Source organism: Artibeus jamaicensis, unplaced genomic scaffold (genome assembly GCF_021234435.1).
Source record: "Artibeus jamaicensis isolate MK-2021 breed Jamaican fruit bat unplaced genomic scaffold, CSHL_Jam_final contig_477, whole genome shotgun sequence".
In the NCBI taxonomy this organism is placed as follows: domain Eukaryota; kingdom Metazoa; phylum Chordata; class Mammalia; order Chiroptera; family Phyllostomidae; genus Artibeus; species Artibeus jamaicensis.
Window position 1 is genome coordinate 7910703 of NW_026521854.1, and position 16637 is coordinate 7927339.

The 16637-nt window shown below is 49.2% G+C and overlaps 2 protein-coding genes across 2 annotated transcripts in view; both read right to left on the minus strand.

The window, feature by feature from the left end:
• The window catches only part of SIN3B (SIN3 transcription regulator family member B), a 34525-nt gene extending 27437 nt beyond the window's left edge, over positions 1 to 7088 (minus strand). Inside the window, exons 1-3 of the mRNA XM_037141945.2 lie at positions 6974 to 7088; positions 6622 to 6728; positions 5267 to 5420 (exon numbers count right to left, since the gene is read on the minus strand). Coding sequence (XP_036997840.2) covers positions 5267 to 5420; positions 6622 to 6728; positions 6974 to 7075 — 363 coding nt within the window. The 5' untranslated portion in view covers positions 7076 to 7088. The remainder of the gene's footprint in view (positions 1 to 5266; positions 5421 to 6621; positions 6729 to 6973) is intronic.
• A 7298-nt stretch (positions 7089 to 14386) lies between these two features.
• The window catches only part of NWD1 (NACHT and WD repeat domain containing 1), a 37546-nt gene continuing 35295 nt past the window's right edge, over positions 14387 to 16637 (minus strand). The window contains exon 15 of the mRNA XM_037142134.2: positions 14387 to 15172. Coding sequence (XP_036998029.2) covers positions 14871 to 15172 — 302 coding nt within the window. The 3' untranslated portion in view covers positions 14387 to 14870. The remainder of the gene's footprint in view (positions 15173 to 16637) is intronic.

The window sequence follows — 16637 nt, forward strand, 5'->3', positions numbered from 1 at the left end:
CCGCCACCTGATTCTTCCCAACCAGTTCGGACCACACAAAGGGTTGAGAGACACTCTGCAATTTGAAAAATTAGCATTTGTGAGAAATGTACAAAACGTGAACTGTTTAATCCTTTTTGGAGAGGAGTTTCGGCCTCTTTGTAAAACAAGACTTCCCACACTTTTTGCCATCCCATTTCAGCAAGACTGTTTTCAACCGCAGAAGCACCTGCTCTCACCAGGGGCTTGGAGGTGTGAGAGGCTCACTGTCCAGGCTGCCTAGACTGTGGGACTTCTGGTGCTAAGCCTCAGGCAAGTCACCTGAGAGAAGAGCGGGCCTTGCCCAGTCTTCGAGCATGCCCTTCGTTTGTGTGCTTTTTCCATCAATCCAGATGAAAAAACAGATACACACATCTCTGCCCTCTGCACTCAGAATCCTAATTCTTGCTGGGACATGCCCCCTGCCTCCTTAACCCCCCAAGGTGATACTTCTGTTTCTAAACTGGAATTTTGCACATGGTTCTGATGACAGCCTCCACCTGCCTCTGACAGCAGCTGGGCCATCAGGAGCGACCTTGGGCATCCTGCAGATCTCCAGCAAGCAGGGGCTGTTTCTCAAGCAGTTTTCCAGAACCATCCTATGCCAAACTAAAATGACCCTGTCTCCCAGTGCTCTGAGCCTCTTTCTTGCATTTTTCTCCTACATATACTGTAACAGGCTGCACTTATTTTGTTGTCTGTCCACTCTGACCAGATGGCAACCACCACGGGGACAGAGGTTCTGCTTTGTTCACGGCTACATCCGCAGCACCTGGAACAGAGCAGCTTCCTCCGCTGCTGGGGAACGATGAACAGTGAAGGAACAACCTTCCCCAACGCCCAGGCGCCCAGCACCTGACCTGTGCCGCCCACAGGGCTCTGGCAGGACAGGGACTACAAGGCACACCGGCCGTCATCTGGGTGGGCGTCCTCATCTGCTTAGGCTGCCGTAACAAAATGCCATGGGAACAGAAACTTATTCCTCACAGTTCAGGAAGCTGGTTTCTCCTTAGGCCCCTGGCTTGCAGATGGCTGCCTTCTCATGGTGTCCTCTCATGGCTGTCCCCGTGTGTGCACATTTGGGTTTCTCTGTGGGCCCAAATTTCCTCAGGACACCAGACTGCATGAGCAGTCACCACAAGGCCTTAATTTACCTCACGTACCTCTGTAAGAACCCCATCTCCAAATATAGTCACATTCTAATGCACTGAGGGTCGGGACTTGAAGGTTAAGAGTCTGGGGTGGGGGGATAAGACACAACTCAGCCCATGGCAGTGGGTGTACAGGTAACTCTAGAAAGTGTGAGCCGAGGACATCAGAGACATGACAGACCCAGAGCAGTCACAGTTCTAAATGTCACATCTCCGGGGCAGTGGAATTCCTTCTAGAACACTCTGGGGTGCTCTTGCTGATTGCCTCGCAGTGGAAGATAGCAGGGAAGGAGTAGGGACAGGGACCCTTGGGGCCAGGGTTTGCTTCAGAGGAGGCTGTGCACTCACTGGAAGCTCCCCACCACTTCTGAGGGGGCATTTTCAAGCACCACATGCGCCTTCCAACCCCCTAGAGCGAGTCACTGTGACAAGACAGAGAACCACCCCCAGAGACCAGGGTTCTACTAAATGGTGCAGCACTACAGTGAACAGTCTGGTGTTTCTTTAGTAAGTCAGACACAGTTACCATGTGACCTAGTGATTCTGCTCCCAGGTATCATCCCCAAAAAACTGAAAACAGGTGTTCAAATCTTCCAACACTCATGCTCACAGTGGCACTCACTAGTCAAAATCACCAATAGACAGAAACAACCAACCAAAGTGTCCGCCAGCTGAGGAACGGATGAACTAAACGTGGTTCATCCGTACGGGGGCGTATTATTCAGCCATAAAAAGAAATGAAGCTCTGATTTGTGGACACTCTAACATAACATTAATGAACCTTGAAAACACCATGCTGAGTAAAGGAAGACAGACACAAAAGGTTATACAGGCCCTGGCTGGTGTGGCTCAGTGGACTATCAGCCTGCGAACCAAAAGGTCACCAGCTTGATTCCAAATCAGGCTGTGCGCAAGAGGCAAGCAGTCCACGTTTCTTTCCTTCCCTTCTCCCACTGTCTGGCTTCTCCCACTGTCAGGTTCCTCTGCAACCTCAGTCCATGGCTGGCATAGAAGCCAAAGTGGCTTTTCCAGAACTGTCCACCAACTTCCGACGCTCCTGGCTGTCTATCCCACTCTACACTTCGTGTCCCTGCCCCACTGGCTTCCTGGCTGTTTCTCAAACACCCTCCCTCATTCCTGCCTCAGGCCTCTACCCCACTACCAGGAAGACACCCGCTCCCCCACCCCATGCATGGCTCCCGCTGCCGTCCTCAAGCCCTGCCCCGGCCACCTTTTGCTTGCAGTGCTGAATTCCGTCACACGTTTCACATCTGTCCGTCTGTATCTCAGGATTTCCCACTTTGTCTGTGCGGGCACCCCAGGAGCTGGGACTTCCAGTAAACCCTAGGGCCTGACATACAGGAGACGGTCTGCACTCACTCTGTGGGTGACCTGGGCAGAGACAACCTACCAGGAACTGACTGAACCTCCAGACCACCCTACTCACAGCATGGATAGCAGGCCTCCCTTCAAACCCAATGGGGCCATTTATCTCACAAGCTACACTAAAGGTTGGTCTTTTTATTCCTGCCCAAGCTGGCTGCTGCCCCAGGCAAGCACAAAAAGGTGAGCTCCCAGAAGGCAGGGTCTGCCCTTGAGGGGACCCACCGACATCCAGTGTCTCCCCCTGCCCACACATGCCTGACAACACATGCTGAAGGGGGAACACAGTCAGGGCCAAGGCAGATGAGGGTCTTGCCTGACCTGGAGGACTCCTGGGTTTTCCAGGAAGGCAAATCTGTAAGAAACAGCAGATTGTTTATTTTCTGACTTTGCTACCAAAAAAAAGGTGTGGTGTGAGAGTGACACACAGGGTGACAATGGGGTTCTCTCTGCATAGGTGACGTAACAAGACCCAGACAAGATCCAAAATGGTACCAACTACGGAAGCTGTGACCCCAGTAAGGGGACGTTCTTCCGCTCATGGTCCTCTGGCCCTCCTTTTGGCCACGCTCCCCTTGTCATGGCACATGTCTGTCAATCTTCCCCTTTAAAATGGTGTTCTCCGGCTGGGTCGATTCTGCCCCACAGGGAACGTCTGGCGCCATTTCCAAGTTGTCTCACTGGAGGAGAAAGTGCTACTGGTATCAGGTGGGCGGAGCAGAGGTGCTATTCAGTGCCTTGCAGTGAGTGCAAAGGAGGCCCCACGAGAAAGAACAATCCAGCCCCAATGGCAATGGTGCCAAGACTGGGAAACCTTGTGTGAAGGGCTCCCCACAGGCCAGGACGCCCTTACTTCTCTTCCTCAGCATCTAGGAGCTACTCCCTCCTTGTCTGCAGTTGACAGGATTCACAGCGCGGTGAAAAACAAAAAGAACCAAGCTGAACTCCAAACAGGGAGGCTAGACAGACCGATTTTTAAAAAAGCATCACCAGAGCACTGGCATACAAGGAGCTCTGTGAGGATGTCCAGCTGCCATGTCCTCTCGAGGGACGCTGGGAAGCAGCGAAGACACCCTGTTTGTGCCTGACACTGAGGGCTGCTGAGAAGCCGGCTGGAAACCCTGCTGGGCCTCAGCACTGACGGAGCAGAGCAGCCTGGTGTTCCTGAACACACTCTCCAGCTTGGGGGCGGAACCTGGATATGGCTTCTTTTGGAAGCAGAAAGACGAGAAGCCCTGCTGAGTGGCTGTTACACTAAGTTCTCTCCCACCTTTCCTCAAGTTAATGGGCCTTCCTCACCTCGGCCAGCCAGGGAAGACCAGACTGGTCCGGTCTGTTATCTCTACCGGAACCCTCCCGGGAGAGTGTAGAACAGCAGAGGCAGTTCCCATGGAGACCTGGCCCAGAGCAGTGACTCCCACGGCCAGGGACTGAGACAGGCCATGTCCACACAGGAAGCACGATTCTTGCTCTTTCGTAGCAAGTGGTGGGAATGATACCCTGAGTTCACAGGGTGCTTCAGACTCCCTAAGCACTCAGTGCACTCTGCTGACAATGAGCTTGGCTTCCTCCCCCAGCTGTCACTGTTTCAAAGGTTAATCCTGCCAAGGCTTTTATTATGGTCTGGAGGCACAAGCCCCCTGTCTGGATCCTGGGGCTTCATTCAGAAACATAAAATGGAAGCTCTTTGGAATTCAGCAGCCACAGGCTTCCAAGTTCCTTTTTAAAACTCAGATGCACCCCATGGCTTTAATAAAACATCACACTAGACGTGGAGCTTGCCTTGTGTAGGTCTCTCTCACTGTTTTCCTTCCCAACCTGACACCCTCATTGGAGAGGACACTCTTTCTTCAGAGGAGAAACCTACAAAATGCTTCCTGAATATTTTTACCTTCCCCCCTAAAACCCCTGCAGCAGAGATGGAGGAGGTTGAAAGAGTGGGTTTGCTCAGACTAGCGGTTCTCATTGGGGGCGATTCTACTCCCAGAAGATACGTGACAATGTCTGGTGAAGGCCTAGCGGGTTGAGTCAGGGACACTACTAAACACCTTCCAACGCCCTAGACATCCACTGCCTTCAGCAAAACACCACATTTTAAATGGTAACAGGGCCAGGGTAGAGAAAAACAATAATAAGCCTATAAAAGTAAAGCTCAAAGAGGCCTCTGCACTGCAGATAGAGGAGGCAGCAAGTTGTCACCAAGAGAGAAGAGACCAAAGCCACAAGCCTGAGCTGAGCTAATGACCCTGCAAGCAATTATAAAAATGGCCAATCATACCCACATCCCAAGGTCTTCATTTTGTGGGTGGCATCAAGGGTGGTCAGAGCGACCACATGTTTGAGTACCAGCTCACCTGCCTAGTGCACTCACAGGGAAGTAAGGCCTCAGGCCAAGACCCTAGTTACTCGGGATGCGGTTATTTTGACTGGACATAAACTGTGTCAGGAGAATGCCTTCCTCACATGCACATACACACATCCACTCCTGATTTAAATCCTCCCAATGGGTCGATTTGGGAAGCAGAGGCTGCCTGTATAGGTATTTCGATCTATTTTCATTTGTGCTAGCAGAGAGTAGCACATCTAGGAAAGACCAAATTGTCACTGGCTCTCCAGCAATGCAATATTCGAGACATACTGTCTGACCCGAGTGCCTGAGAACCAGTGTGGACTGTGTTAAGGCCAAGATAACACAAACCACTGCAGCAGCATACCTGGCTGGAGAGAGGCGATTGTATGTTTAACTTGCCATTCTTGGGAATGTCGATTCTGTAGCCAAGGGGAAGGAAAGCGTTGAATCCAACGATGAGGTCAGGGTGTTCATGGAAGAGCTGTGAGACTCGTCGGATGACTCCAGGAGTATCGATGCTGGAATAAAGAACGTTAGTGGGCAAAAGCATCTTCACAAATTCAAGGTGAAATCTATTCTAGACTCCTGTGACAGTGCCACGTAACCGGCTTTTCACTGACAACAAAGCACCTGAAAATGTGACTGGGGTGATTCCACTAACAGTGATCTACTTCCAGAGCAGCCAGGCTGAGCTCACCGTGCTCCTGGTGAGCACCACAGAATGGTCACATGGCACAACTCCCCCAAACACTCCAAACACATGTACTCAGTGCTAAGGCTATCAGGAGAGCAACTGCAAGTCTTGGACCCCAAGACGTGGCAGGAGGTCAAAGTCCTCTAAATGATAAGGTGAGATAAATTCCTTTATTTGATATGAATTAGGGATCAACAATGACATAGGAGTTGATCCCAGCAACTGATTACAATGCATAAATACTAAAGGCCCTATAAGCAGAGAACTGCTTAAGAATTCCAGGGGAGGGATGGGGTCTCCACCATGGGTGCAGTCAAGGCCAAGGCCTCAGCGTAGTGCTTGTGGAAAGAAACCAGGTCAGTCCTGTCGTACTTCCTCAGAAGGAGAAGCAGCAGGGTGGGGATGTAACAGTCAAGGATCTAAGTGGCAGAGGACCCAAGTTCTAGTCCTGACTCTGTCCAATAGGCCTCAGTGAGCCTCCTCTCACACAAGGGAATGAGTCCTCTATGGATGTCTAACCCTCGATTCTATACCTGAAAAAACAACCAATATGTTTTAAATGCCTTCTAAAATAGCAGATTCCTTACCAAGGATTTTGTGGGCATAACTTCCTAGGAGGCCTGGAATTAGGGCAAGGTGAGTGAGGAACTCACCTTGGGGACAAGAGTTAAGGGAGAGAGGTCGCCAAGACATTCAACAATCAAGAGTAATAACATTTTAATGCAGTGCTTTAAAAATTAATTTTAAAGAGTCTTGGATAAAAAAATTTTCATTTAAAAATCAAAATTTTGAAGAAAGACTTTGCTGTTCTGACTTGCCTCACTCGCCTCACCCCTACACCTGCCCTCCTTCCAGGAATTCCCATAAGCTCCACAAAGAGGGGGCTCTACACTCCCGTTTTTTAGAGGAAGGCACCGAGGATCCCAGAGGTTCGACGACCTGTGCAAGGTCACCCAGCTGGGGGCTCCCACGTCGCTCAGCCCGATGGCAGTCCCCCGGGGTGAAGAGGGCCCCCCCACGGGTACCTCTGGCTTTTGAATTCCTTCATAATCTCCAGGAAGCCGTTGTAAGTGGCAGGGTCGCTGCCAAAGCGGATTTTCACCTGGTCCAGGTAGGTGAGGGCGTCCTCCACCTACAGGGAGGGGGAGGGGTAAGATCCCGATGAGCCCGGTCAGCGGAGGGAACTGGGGTTGGGGGTCTCTGGCGAGGACGGGACCGGGCCGGCATCCGAGGGGCCTGAGGTGAGAGGTCGGTGGTCTCGGGTTCCGAGCCCCACGGAGAGCCAAGAGGTGGGGCCGGGCGGGGCACGGGCTGGGGGCGCAGGTATGTGGGGGCCAGATGACGGGGTCTCCAAGGGAGGGCTGGGGCGCCACTCACATGCACTGGCAGCTTCTCGTGGCCCGCGGAACCCGAGCGACCCCAACGGGCGCCGCTCAGCCCCCGGCCCGCGGGGCCGCCTCCGCCGCCAGCGTGCGCCATGTTGGAAGTCGGAACCCCAGTCCGCCCCGCCCCCGCCCGCGGGCAGGACGCGCATGCGCCGGCTCCGCCCTGGGGGCGCGGCCTGATGATGTCAGAGGGGCGGGGTTCCTTGCAGGCTTTGCTGTCTTAACGCTTACCCCTAAAACTGATACACAGTACTAAGTAATAGTGTTTATAGCACTGGTAGGTAAACCAAGGCCTGCCGCCTGCTTTTGCCCGGTTTCACACGCAAGTTCAGAAGGTTTTTACACTTTGTAAAAGTTGGAAAATGTCCAAAAGGGAAGACTTTCGTGACACGTGAAAATTATGAAATTCAAATTTTTATTTCTGTAAAATAAAGTTTTACTGGAATACGTGCATGCCCACCCTTTACCCATTATCTCTGGCTGCTTTTGTGCCACAACAGCAGGGTGAGTTGGTGAGACAGATCCTAAGGTCTACAGAGGCTATTATATTTACTAAAAAAATGTTGGTGGAACCCTGCTTTCTAGGGCTGATGTGACAATGTAGCACAGCAGCCTAACACTGGGCCCTATGTGGTGCCTTTTTGTCCCTCTCCTCCCATCTTCACTTCCCTAGTCCTGACCTCATCACTTCCCCACTGGGCCAGTTCAGTAGCCATGTAACCAGTTTTCCCCATCCTGGTGCTATCAAGAACTGGGATCATTCCACAGCTGCTTCCAAACCTCCAAAGTCTTCCGTTGTTTTTTTGTTTTGTTTTGTTTTGTTTTCTTTCTTTCTTTCTTTTTGTGAGTTAAAAATCTGAGCATCTACACGCAGCATTGACGGTCATCAGAACCTGGCCCTTACGAACGTTTTCTTGCAGAATTTTCTACCCACTCTCTATCTGTGTAGAACCTCCTGCCAATTCCTGACTAGCCTGGCTGCTTCCTGGCCACATGCACTGGCACCTTCCATTTCCTTTGCCAGAAGCTCTGTTCCATCTCTTCATTACCCAGAAAACACCTATGTGTCCTTCAAAACACAACCAAACTGACCCCTCCTCTGCCCTGCTTCATCACAATTTCCTGACACAGAGCCACATCAGTGAGCATTTATGAAATGAATGAGCATATAATCAATCACCAAATGACATCTCTTATTCTACATGAACAGGTGTTGGGAAGCTGAGAATACATTTACCAGCCACTGTGCTAGGTGTCAGGAATGGAATAGTGAACAAAACTGACAAGGCTTTTGCCCTTCTAGAGCTTTTAGCTTTTCGAGAAGACTAGGAATCAAATAATTACACACCCAAACAAATGTCAAGTTTCAAAAAAAGGTACAAATGTAACAGTTACTATGTTCCAGTTACTGTGCCTGTTTAACAAACCACCCCAAGAGTTAGAGACTTTGATTGACAACAAAATTTACTTTGTTTTCCAATATGCTGTTTGGGCAGGCTTGGCAGAAATAGCTCTTCCGTGGCCCCTTGGTGTCAGGTGGGTAGCTGAAAGGCTGAAGCTGTAATCCTCTAAAGGTTTACCCACCTGTCAGTTGCTGCTGGCTGTAGGGTGATACTGATGTTGCGGCTGCTGTCAGGAGTACTTACAGGTGGCCTCTTTAAGCAGCCGAGCTCCCTCATATGGCAGCTGGTGGGATGAGTTAGGAATTTTGGTCTTGGCATTTCATGCTGGTGGAAATTGCACATGGATTTTATGCAAGGAGGTGCTTGAGCAGCTTTGAATTTGGAAGCACACCTCTCTGGCTGCTCTGCAGGGAAGCGATTGGAGGGGATGCAGAGGTGAGTGCAGGGAGGCTGTTTCATCCTTTAGGCAAAGGATGATGGTGGCTTAGCCCAGGATGGGGGCCATGGAGGTTGTGGGGGTGGGGGAACAGGAGTGATACTTAGAAGATAAAACAGAGCGAATATGGTGCTGGGTAGAAGTCGCGGGGAGGGTGCTGGAAACATGGCCCCCAGCCCAGAAAAGAACTCTGCACAACTTTAGCGCACTCCTGTAGGAACACGCAGCTAAGGCAGATTGAGGCCACCAGATGTCCTTTTCACACCCGTGCCTGACAACTTATTAGTCGCTGTTCCGGAGAACTAACAGCATATGTATGCTTCTGACACGCCGACAGAGTCCTCATACAATACCCATTGCCTCCAAGGAGTGTGATTCTATTCAAATTTTAAGGATCACTTTTGGTTTTCCATTCTTTTCATAGATTTCATATGATCAGAGGAAGCCCTCACTCATTTGGAGAACAGGCAACCACAGACCAATTCACGTGTGTGTATGTGCGAATGCATCCTTCAGAACTCAGCTAGAATGCAACCTCCTCCAAGAAGCCTTCCTCAACCCCTGCTGGGCTGGGTTAAGTTCCTGGGTGGCAGGAGGTATTTTCTCATGATGGTCACATAATATTTCCTGTCTCCCATGCTATTCCAGAACTCATATGTCTATGTGCCTGTGTCAGAATGTGGACAGTGGTACACATACATCTTGTCATTCTCATTTTCTTAAGGCATAAAAAGTTTCCAAGGTAATTTTTCCTTTACTGTTTTTATCTACATATATGAAATTGAAAACCTTAGACTTGACAGTTTAGATGGACCGGCTTTGGAACACAAATTTCCTTACTGTTTTTTAAATTTAACATTAAGGGGAGATTCTTAAGCAGGATTCTTTTGTTGGATAGTCTTTTGGTGGAGTTAAGAAGACAAGATCAAAAGATCCTGTTTCAATCTGTCTCCCCAGATGGCAAACTGAATGACCAAAATTTCTAAAGTCCAGAATCAAGTGTCGTGGCAGAATTTCAAGATGGACCCAGAGATTCTCAGCTCTGGTGCGTGTACCCTGTCTGATCCCCCACCGAGGAGCGTGGGTGCAACCTGGGAGTGCAGTGCATGTCACTCCTGAGATTAGGTGATGTCACATGACAAAGCTAAGAAGATTTTGGAGGTGTCTTTAAGGTACCAAATGAGTTGATGGTGAGTTCTTCAGAAGCGAGACTCTTCTGGGTGGTCCTGACCTCATCAGGAGCACCCTTTAAGAGACAGTCTAGAGGTCAGAGTCTTGAAGCAAAAAACAGATGGGATCTTGCTGGCCTTGAAGGAGGAGCCAGCCTTGTAGTGAACTGCCTGGGGGAAGGGGCAGCCTCTAGGCCCTGTGAGGAGCTCAATTCTGCCAATAACCTGAATGAGTGTGGAAAAGGGCTCTGGGCCCCTCACTGAGCTCCCAGCCTGGCTGGCACCTTGTGACACTCTGCACAGAGAGCCCAGCCACAGGCACCCAGATTCCTATCCCTCGAAACTATGAGATAATAAATGGCTGTTATATTCAGATACCAAGCTCGTGGTAATTTGTTATACAGCAATAGGTAACTAATAATACTCCTATGAAGTAGCCTTGTTGAAAAAGTATACCCCGAGCAGGCTGGTGTAGCTCAGTGGATTGAGCGCAGGCTCACGAAACAAAGGGTGGTTGGTTCGATCCCCAGTCAGGGCACATGCCTGGGTTGCAGGCCAGTTCTAAAATCTCTTTAAAAAATGTATACCCTGTGACAATGATGTGTCGATGTGTCAGTGTAGGTTCATCAATTGTCACAAAGGCACCACTCTGGTGGAGGAAATTATGCATGTATGGGGGCAGGGACATATGGGAAATCTCTATACCTTCCAATTAATTTTGCTGTGATCCTAAAAGTACTATAAAAGATAGTCTATTTTTAAAATGTTTACCCTGAATCTAACTGAGCCTTCAGACCAGGCCTGGCACACTTTTCTGTAATGGGGCAGATGGCAAATATTTTTGGCTTTGGGTCATACGTTCTCTGTCATTGTAGCATGTAAGGTGCCACAGGCAACATGTAAATGATGCGTGTGGCCATGTTTTGATAAAACTTTATTTCCCAGACAGATGCAGGCTCACAGGCCGTGGCTTGCTCAGGCCAGCCCTAGAATATCAGAGACTAGAGAGACAAAACAGCCAAATACAATGCATGAACTCATCTCGATTGGGTCCCAGTTGGAAAGAAACAGCTATAAAAGAGGTTTGGGAGCTAATGAGGAAACTTGGGGATGCCTATGAAAAGATACTAAATAACGGTTATCAGTGTTCACAGGTGTGTGTGGTTCACAGGTGTGTGTGCTTGTGTGGGACAGTGACCTTCGTCCTAAGAGACTGTCCTGTGTGTTGGCGTCACCAGGGCTGGAATGAAGGTGAGCAGAGTGAGGCGAGTCTGTGAGAGAAAAGGGTCAAATTCCATTTTTATTGAAAATGCTGATATTTTGTTCATTGCGCAATTTTATTCATTCTGATTTTTTAAAAACATGATAATAAAACATTACTTGGTTGTTGAGCTGTTTGGTGCCACCTTGGACTCTGTGTCTCTTCTCACCCCAGTCCCTGCCCTCACCCGGAACCAGCTCAGCAGACAACGGAGCTGCCCCCGCTGGGACTGGCGAGTCAGCGAGTGGTCACCGTGCACACAGGGCAGCTCTGCTGTGAGTTAGAACGTTACGGTAGGTAAACAGTCTTCAGACTTTTAAAACACACATTAAAAGAAATTCAAAAAACACAAAACTCGTAGACACAGCCAACAGAGTGGCGATTGCCAAAAGCAGAGGGATGAGGGCAGGTGAGAGGGTCAAGGTGGTCGTGGGCGCCCAGGTATGCAGCAGGGCCTGGGTCACAGCGTCCGACGTGTTTGCAACTTGTCGGGAGGATACATCTTACAATTTCTCATCATGCAAAAATATTTTGTGACTTTGTGTGGTAATAGGTGTTAGCTGGACTTCTTATGGTGATTATATTTTATAATATATACAAATATCGAATCATTATGTTATACACCTGAAACTAATGTAATGTTACATGTCGGTTATACCTCAAGTGAGCCAAACAAACCGAGAACGAGACAAAGGAGCAACCAAAACCCCAAAACCAAAAACCAAACAAAAAAGAAAGAATGAATGAATGAATGAAAAGTAATTGTAACTGTGTGGTGATGGATATTAACTAGATGTATTGTAGTGATCAGTTTGCAATATATACATATAATGAATCATAAGTTGTACACATGAAACTAATATGTTATGTGTCACTTATATCTCAGTTTTTAAAAGGTCTCTAGAATTTAACAAATTAATTCTTGCTACGGCTAGAGGGGCTGTAGATTTCCATAGTCCTGGGACAGTCCAGTTTAATTCCATGGTCTGGGAGTGATTGTTAAAAGCATTCCATTTTACTCTCAAAAAGTGTCCCCCAGCATGGACGGATCTGAAGAACATTATGCTAAGTGAAATAAGCCAGTCAGAGAAAGACAAATACCATATGATTTCACTCATATGTGGAATCTAATGAACAAACTGAACTAACAAGCAAAATAGAGACAGACTCATAGATGGAGAGCAGGCTGACAGCTCTGGGGGTGGGGAGATCAAGCAAAAAAAAAAGGACGTGGACATGGACGTGGACATGGACGTGGACAACAGTGTGGTGACTATAGGGGAGGGCAGATAAGTGGGATACATGGTAATGGAAAAAATACAATTAAAAAAAGTGTCCCCGTTTACACGAGGGGTTACATGGTCCTACTTAGCATAAGAGAGCAAGATGAGGCCCTGGTGGGGTAGCTCAGTTTGGGTAGAGCATCGTCCCGAAATGCCACGGTTGTGGGTTTGATCCTTGGTCAGGGCACAAGTGAGAAGCAACCACTGAATGCATCAGTAAGAGAACGACAGATCGATGTTTCTCAGTCATTCTCTCTCTCCCCCTTCCTCTTTCGATAAATCAATAAATTTTTTAAAAAAAGAGAAGGAGATGAGGATTTTGACACATCCTCATCCCGGTTCCTCCAAGGCTGGGAGACCTTAGGGAAGTCACGCCTCCAAGCGCAGGGCTTGCGGGAAGCTCTGACCAGCCAAGTCTCTCTCAAGTGAAAATGCCCTGCAAAGCCTCTGATGGAAGCAACAGTTTGGAGGAGCATTGTATTCGCGAAAACTCCTTTCCTATGTTCACTTTAGTATTTGCCCACAAAGCAACTGATTCTCAGCAAGACTGTGGAGATGGACACGCACATTTTAAACCAGAAATTGTACTTTGTCACAACGCCCACTTTGTTCCCTGACTGACAGAGAACTGGTGGCAAAGAGTAACGGTTTTTTCAGGGCTCCCCTGGCAATCTAAGTTCAATGGAGATGGCAGGAGAATCCTAAGTCGGTGATCTCCAGCACCTTAAAACCTGCTGCCCAACTCACCTGAGCATGCGTTTTATAACTGCAGTTTAAGACATTTTCCAGCGGAGTGTGACACTGCCTTCCTCAGAACCCTGGTTTGGGAAACGACTGAATAAGGTAGTCAGTTGGGTCACATGCAGCTCGGAAGCTTCTGTTCTTCTCAGGTCACTTTTTCTGAAACTCTGAATATCACAGAAGGGAGGAGGACCAGTACCTGGGAGATTTGGACTCTCCTGTCCTTACAATAAGAGCCCCAGAAGCAAGTGGGGGCTTTGAGAGGCTGCGAGCAAAGAAGCAAGGTCTGCGTCATTTCAGTGGAAACAGTTGGACTGTTGAACTTCCACAGGACAGAGATGGTCCAAAGCACGTCTGGGAGATGTTGACAGCTCTTGCCATCTACTTCCAAGAGCCTCCATTTCTTAAGGTTAAAAAAAAAAAAAAGGCCTCTTCTTCCTTGAAGTTTGGGAGCCAAGGAGATGGAAGGACTCTGACAAGTTGATTGTGTAACACCAGCCTGGGGCCTGAAGTCACCCAGGAGCTGGAGACACACAGGCTGAATGTGCCTGGAGATGTAAATTTGAGCCAATCACCAACTTTTAAAAGTGAAAACATTTTGCCTAAAAGTCTAGGTTTCTGGCTTTGCGGATGACTGCAGAAAGCTCTGGCAAAGGCGGGCTGTCTTCCTCGCAGAGAGGCCAGGATAGAGCCAAGGTGCCCACGCCCATCCCAGCAGAGCGTGTGTCCTCCATGTTTGCTTTGTCTCCATCACTCTCGGCTACTCCGCCGGGGGCACGAGGGCCGTCTGGACTTCTCACTGGCCCCTTCGGGCATTTGACTGTGCCGCCTGTGGACTGGATAGCCATGCTCATGAGACTAAAAGGGAAGAGCTGGTCCAAGAGGGATTGAAACGGGACAGACAGCTGCTTATTCTCGTTTCTCAGAGCTCTTGCACCTAGGGCCGTGACCTTGAGCCAGTCACAGCGACCTCTGCAAGGCTGACTTACCTGTGTGTAAAGTGGACTTGGAAACTTCTGCCCTCCCAGAAGTATGGGCTATGATAAGGATCAGACCACAGCACCCGGTGCTTTATAAACTGTAAAGCTTTGTGGTCCGAGTCTGTGGTTCAATCAGTCTTACATCCACCCATCCCCGCTTTGCCTGGTACCAGCACCCCAGTTTCTCTGCTGGGAATAGCTTTTCCCATTCTCAGTCCACAGAGTTGGGTGGACTGAGAGCCCTGGTGGGCAATTAAGTCATTGAGTCAGGCTGGCTTATCACAGAGCTACATTCTCCTAGAGAATTGATTGGTTCCGGGATGAGCATATGAGCCAACTGGGACCAATAGAATCGAGGCCAGGACTTCAGTTCAAACTGTTGGGAAAGGGAAGCTCTCTTTTCTACTGAAATGGCTGCCATGTTGCAAAGTTAGGGATGGCAGGTCTGCAAATGGACCCCCCAAGGAGGAGAGAGGAATGGAAAGATGTTGAGAAGCAAGGTCTGTGTCACATGATCTGAGGCCTTGGGTCCAGATATACGTCAATACCTAGTTCTCCTCACTTCAGCAGAATTGAATAGGGGACACTCAGGGAATAGGTTCCCCCACAGGCAGTTCTACACTATCAGGCAGACTTGTGAACGCTTGTTTGCTTTGCATTCATTTCCCTGGGCACCCTCTAATCCCGAGTCCTGCAGTGCTCCTGCAGCAGCAGCCAGCTCTTCCCTCCGCCTTGATTTGACCATCCACACTGCCTTCTTGAAGTTCTGGAGAGAGTCCTGCTGCGAGGCTCTGGATGAAGGGCACTGGAATCGTTCACGGAGGAGATAGCCATGCCTGGTGGGGGCAATGAAGCCGTTGGAGGTTGGGATGATTCTGTTCACCACGGCATGGACAAACTGGGTGGCCAGCAGGGTGCCTGCGGGAGGTGGAGGGCAGGCAGCACAAATTAGAAAACCAGGGCCACAGAGGTTCTATCTCACACAATTAAGAGTTGGCTGCATGGGATTAAATCTCTGCTCTGCCCGTTACTGGGTCAGGTGTGACATCCGACCTCTCAGAGTCCCTCACGCTTCATCTGCAATGTGTGCAGGGTAACCGAATCTATGTGCCAAGGGGAATTCTGAAGCTTTAAAGATGTCCTCATGTTGGGTGCTTACTATAAATTTCAGCCCAGAGTGAGCTCAGTAAATACTATTTTTATTATTATTATTGAAGGAGGAGTGACAGAGAAGTTGCGAACCTGCCCGGATGGGCTTTTGAGGCCACACTCCACAAACCTCAGTTTTTGGGCCATCGGTGACATTCTGCTAGGCATCTTTGCTACAATGTAATAGATTATGATGTATTAGCCTACAGTCATGATGTATTGGACTGCATGCATTGCATTGCAATGCATTCTATTGCAATGTGTTTGATTACAATGTATTTGACTCTACCTGATATTCATTCAGTTACTTACCTGTTTTGTGGCCTTGGAAAATTCCTTTAACCTCTCTAAACTTCAGCTTCTTCATTTGTTAAATGGCAGTGGCACTCATCCCCCAGCTACCGTCCATAGGAAACAGTATAGGAGGGTGATGGAGGAGAGTAAGGGGACCAGGCAGACCAGCTCCAAACCACGGCTTACCAGTTACTCACCATGTGACCCTGGGCAAGCCACCTACTCTCAGAGCCCTAGTTTTTGCTCTGTAATATGGGGATGACTATTGAGAGAATTAAATTGCTCGGTAAGCACTCAGTGCACAGGAAGTGTCAACTCTTGTTAATATGCCCTCAGTGTAATATTAAGCAGACCAAGAGATGTGGGGTTTTCAAAGTGGTCTTAAGTAGGCTGCCCCTAACTTTTATGAGACTTGGGGCAAAAGAATGAATCAAGGCCCACATCCTGGAAGACGCAATATCTACATGCTGTAAATCCAGCCAAGGCACGATCAAACGGAATCTGTTCTGTCCTCCTACATGGATGGCTGTACCTTCGGAACCACCTGGAAGATCAGGTCCAGGTTGAGAATTCCACGCTGGAATATAGCGGTGTGGGAGAGCCCTCCCCTGGCTCTTTGTGGCTGGACCCCCTCCTCTCCCCACACCCAGCTGCATCCAGACTCTGTGCACAGCACCCACAGTTACTCCCTGAACCTAGAGACATGCACACTGGGGGCACAGTCCGGGCGGACCAAAGGAAGGCGTCTGTGCAGGCCCTGAAGGGGGCTCCTGGCCAACGGGCACTGGACTTCCAAGTACCCAGAGTGTGGGGTCTACAAGAGGAGCTGTAGCTCCAGGTGGGCCTGTCCCCTTGGCCTGCAGAGGCCTCCGGGGGAACCAGCTAGAGGAGGCCAGGGCTGGCCCTCTAATGTACAGGGCCCAGAGCAGGGCCTTTTTCT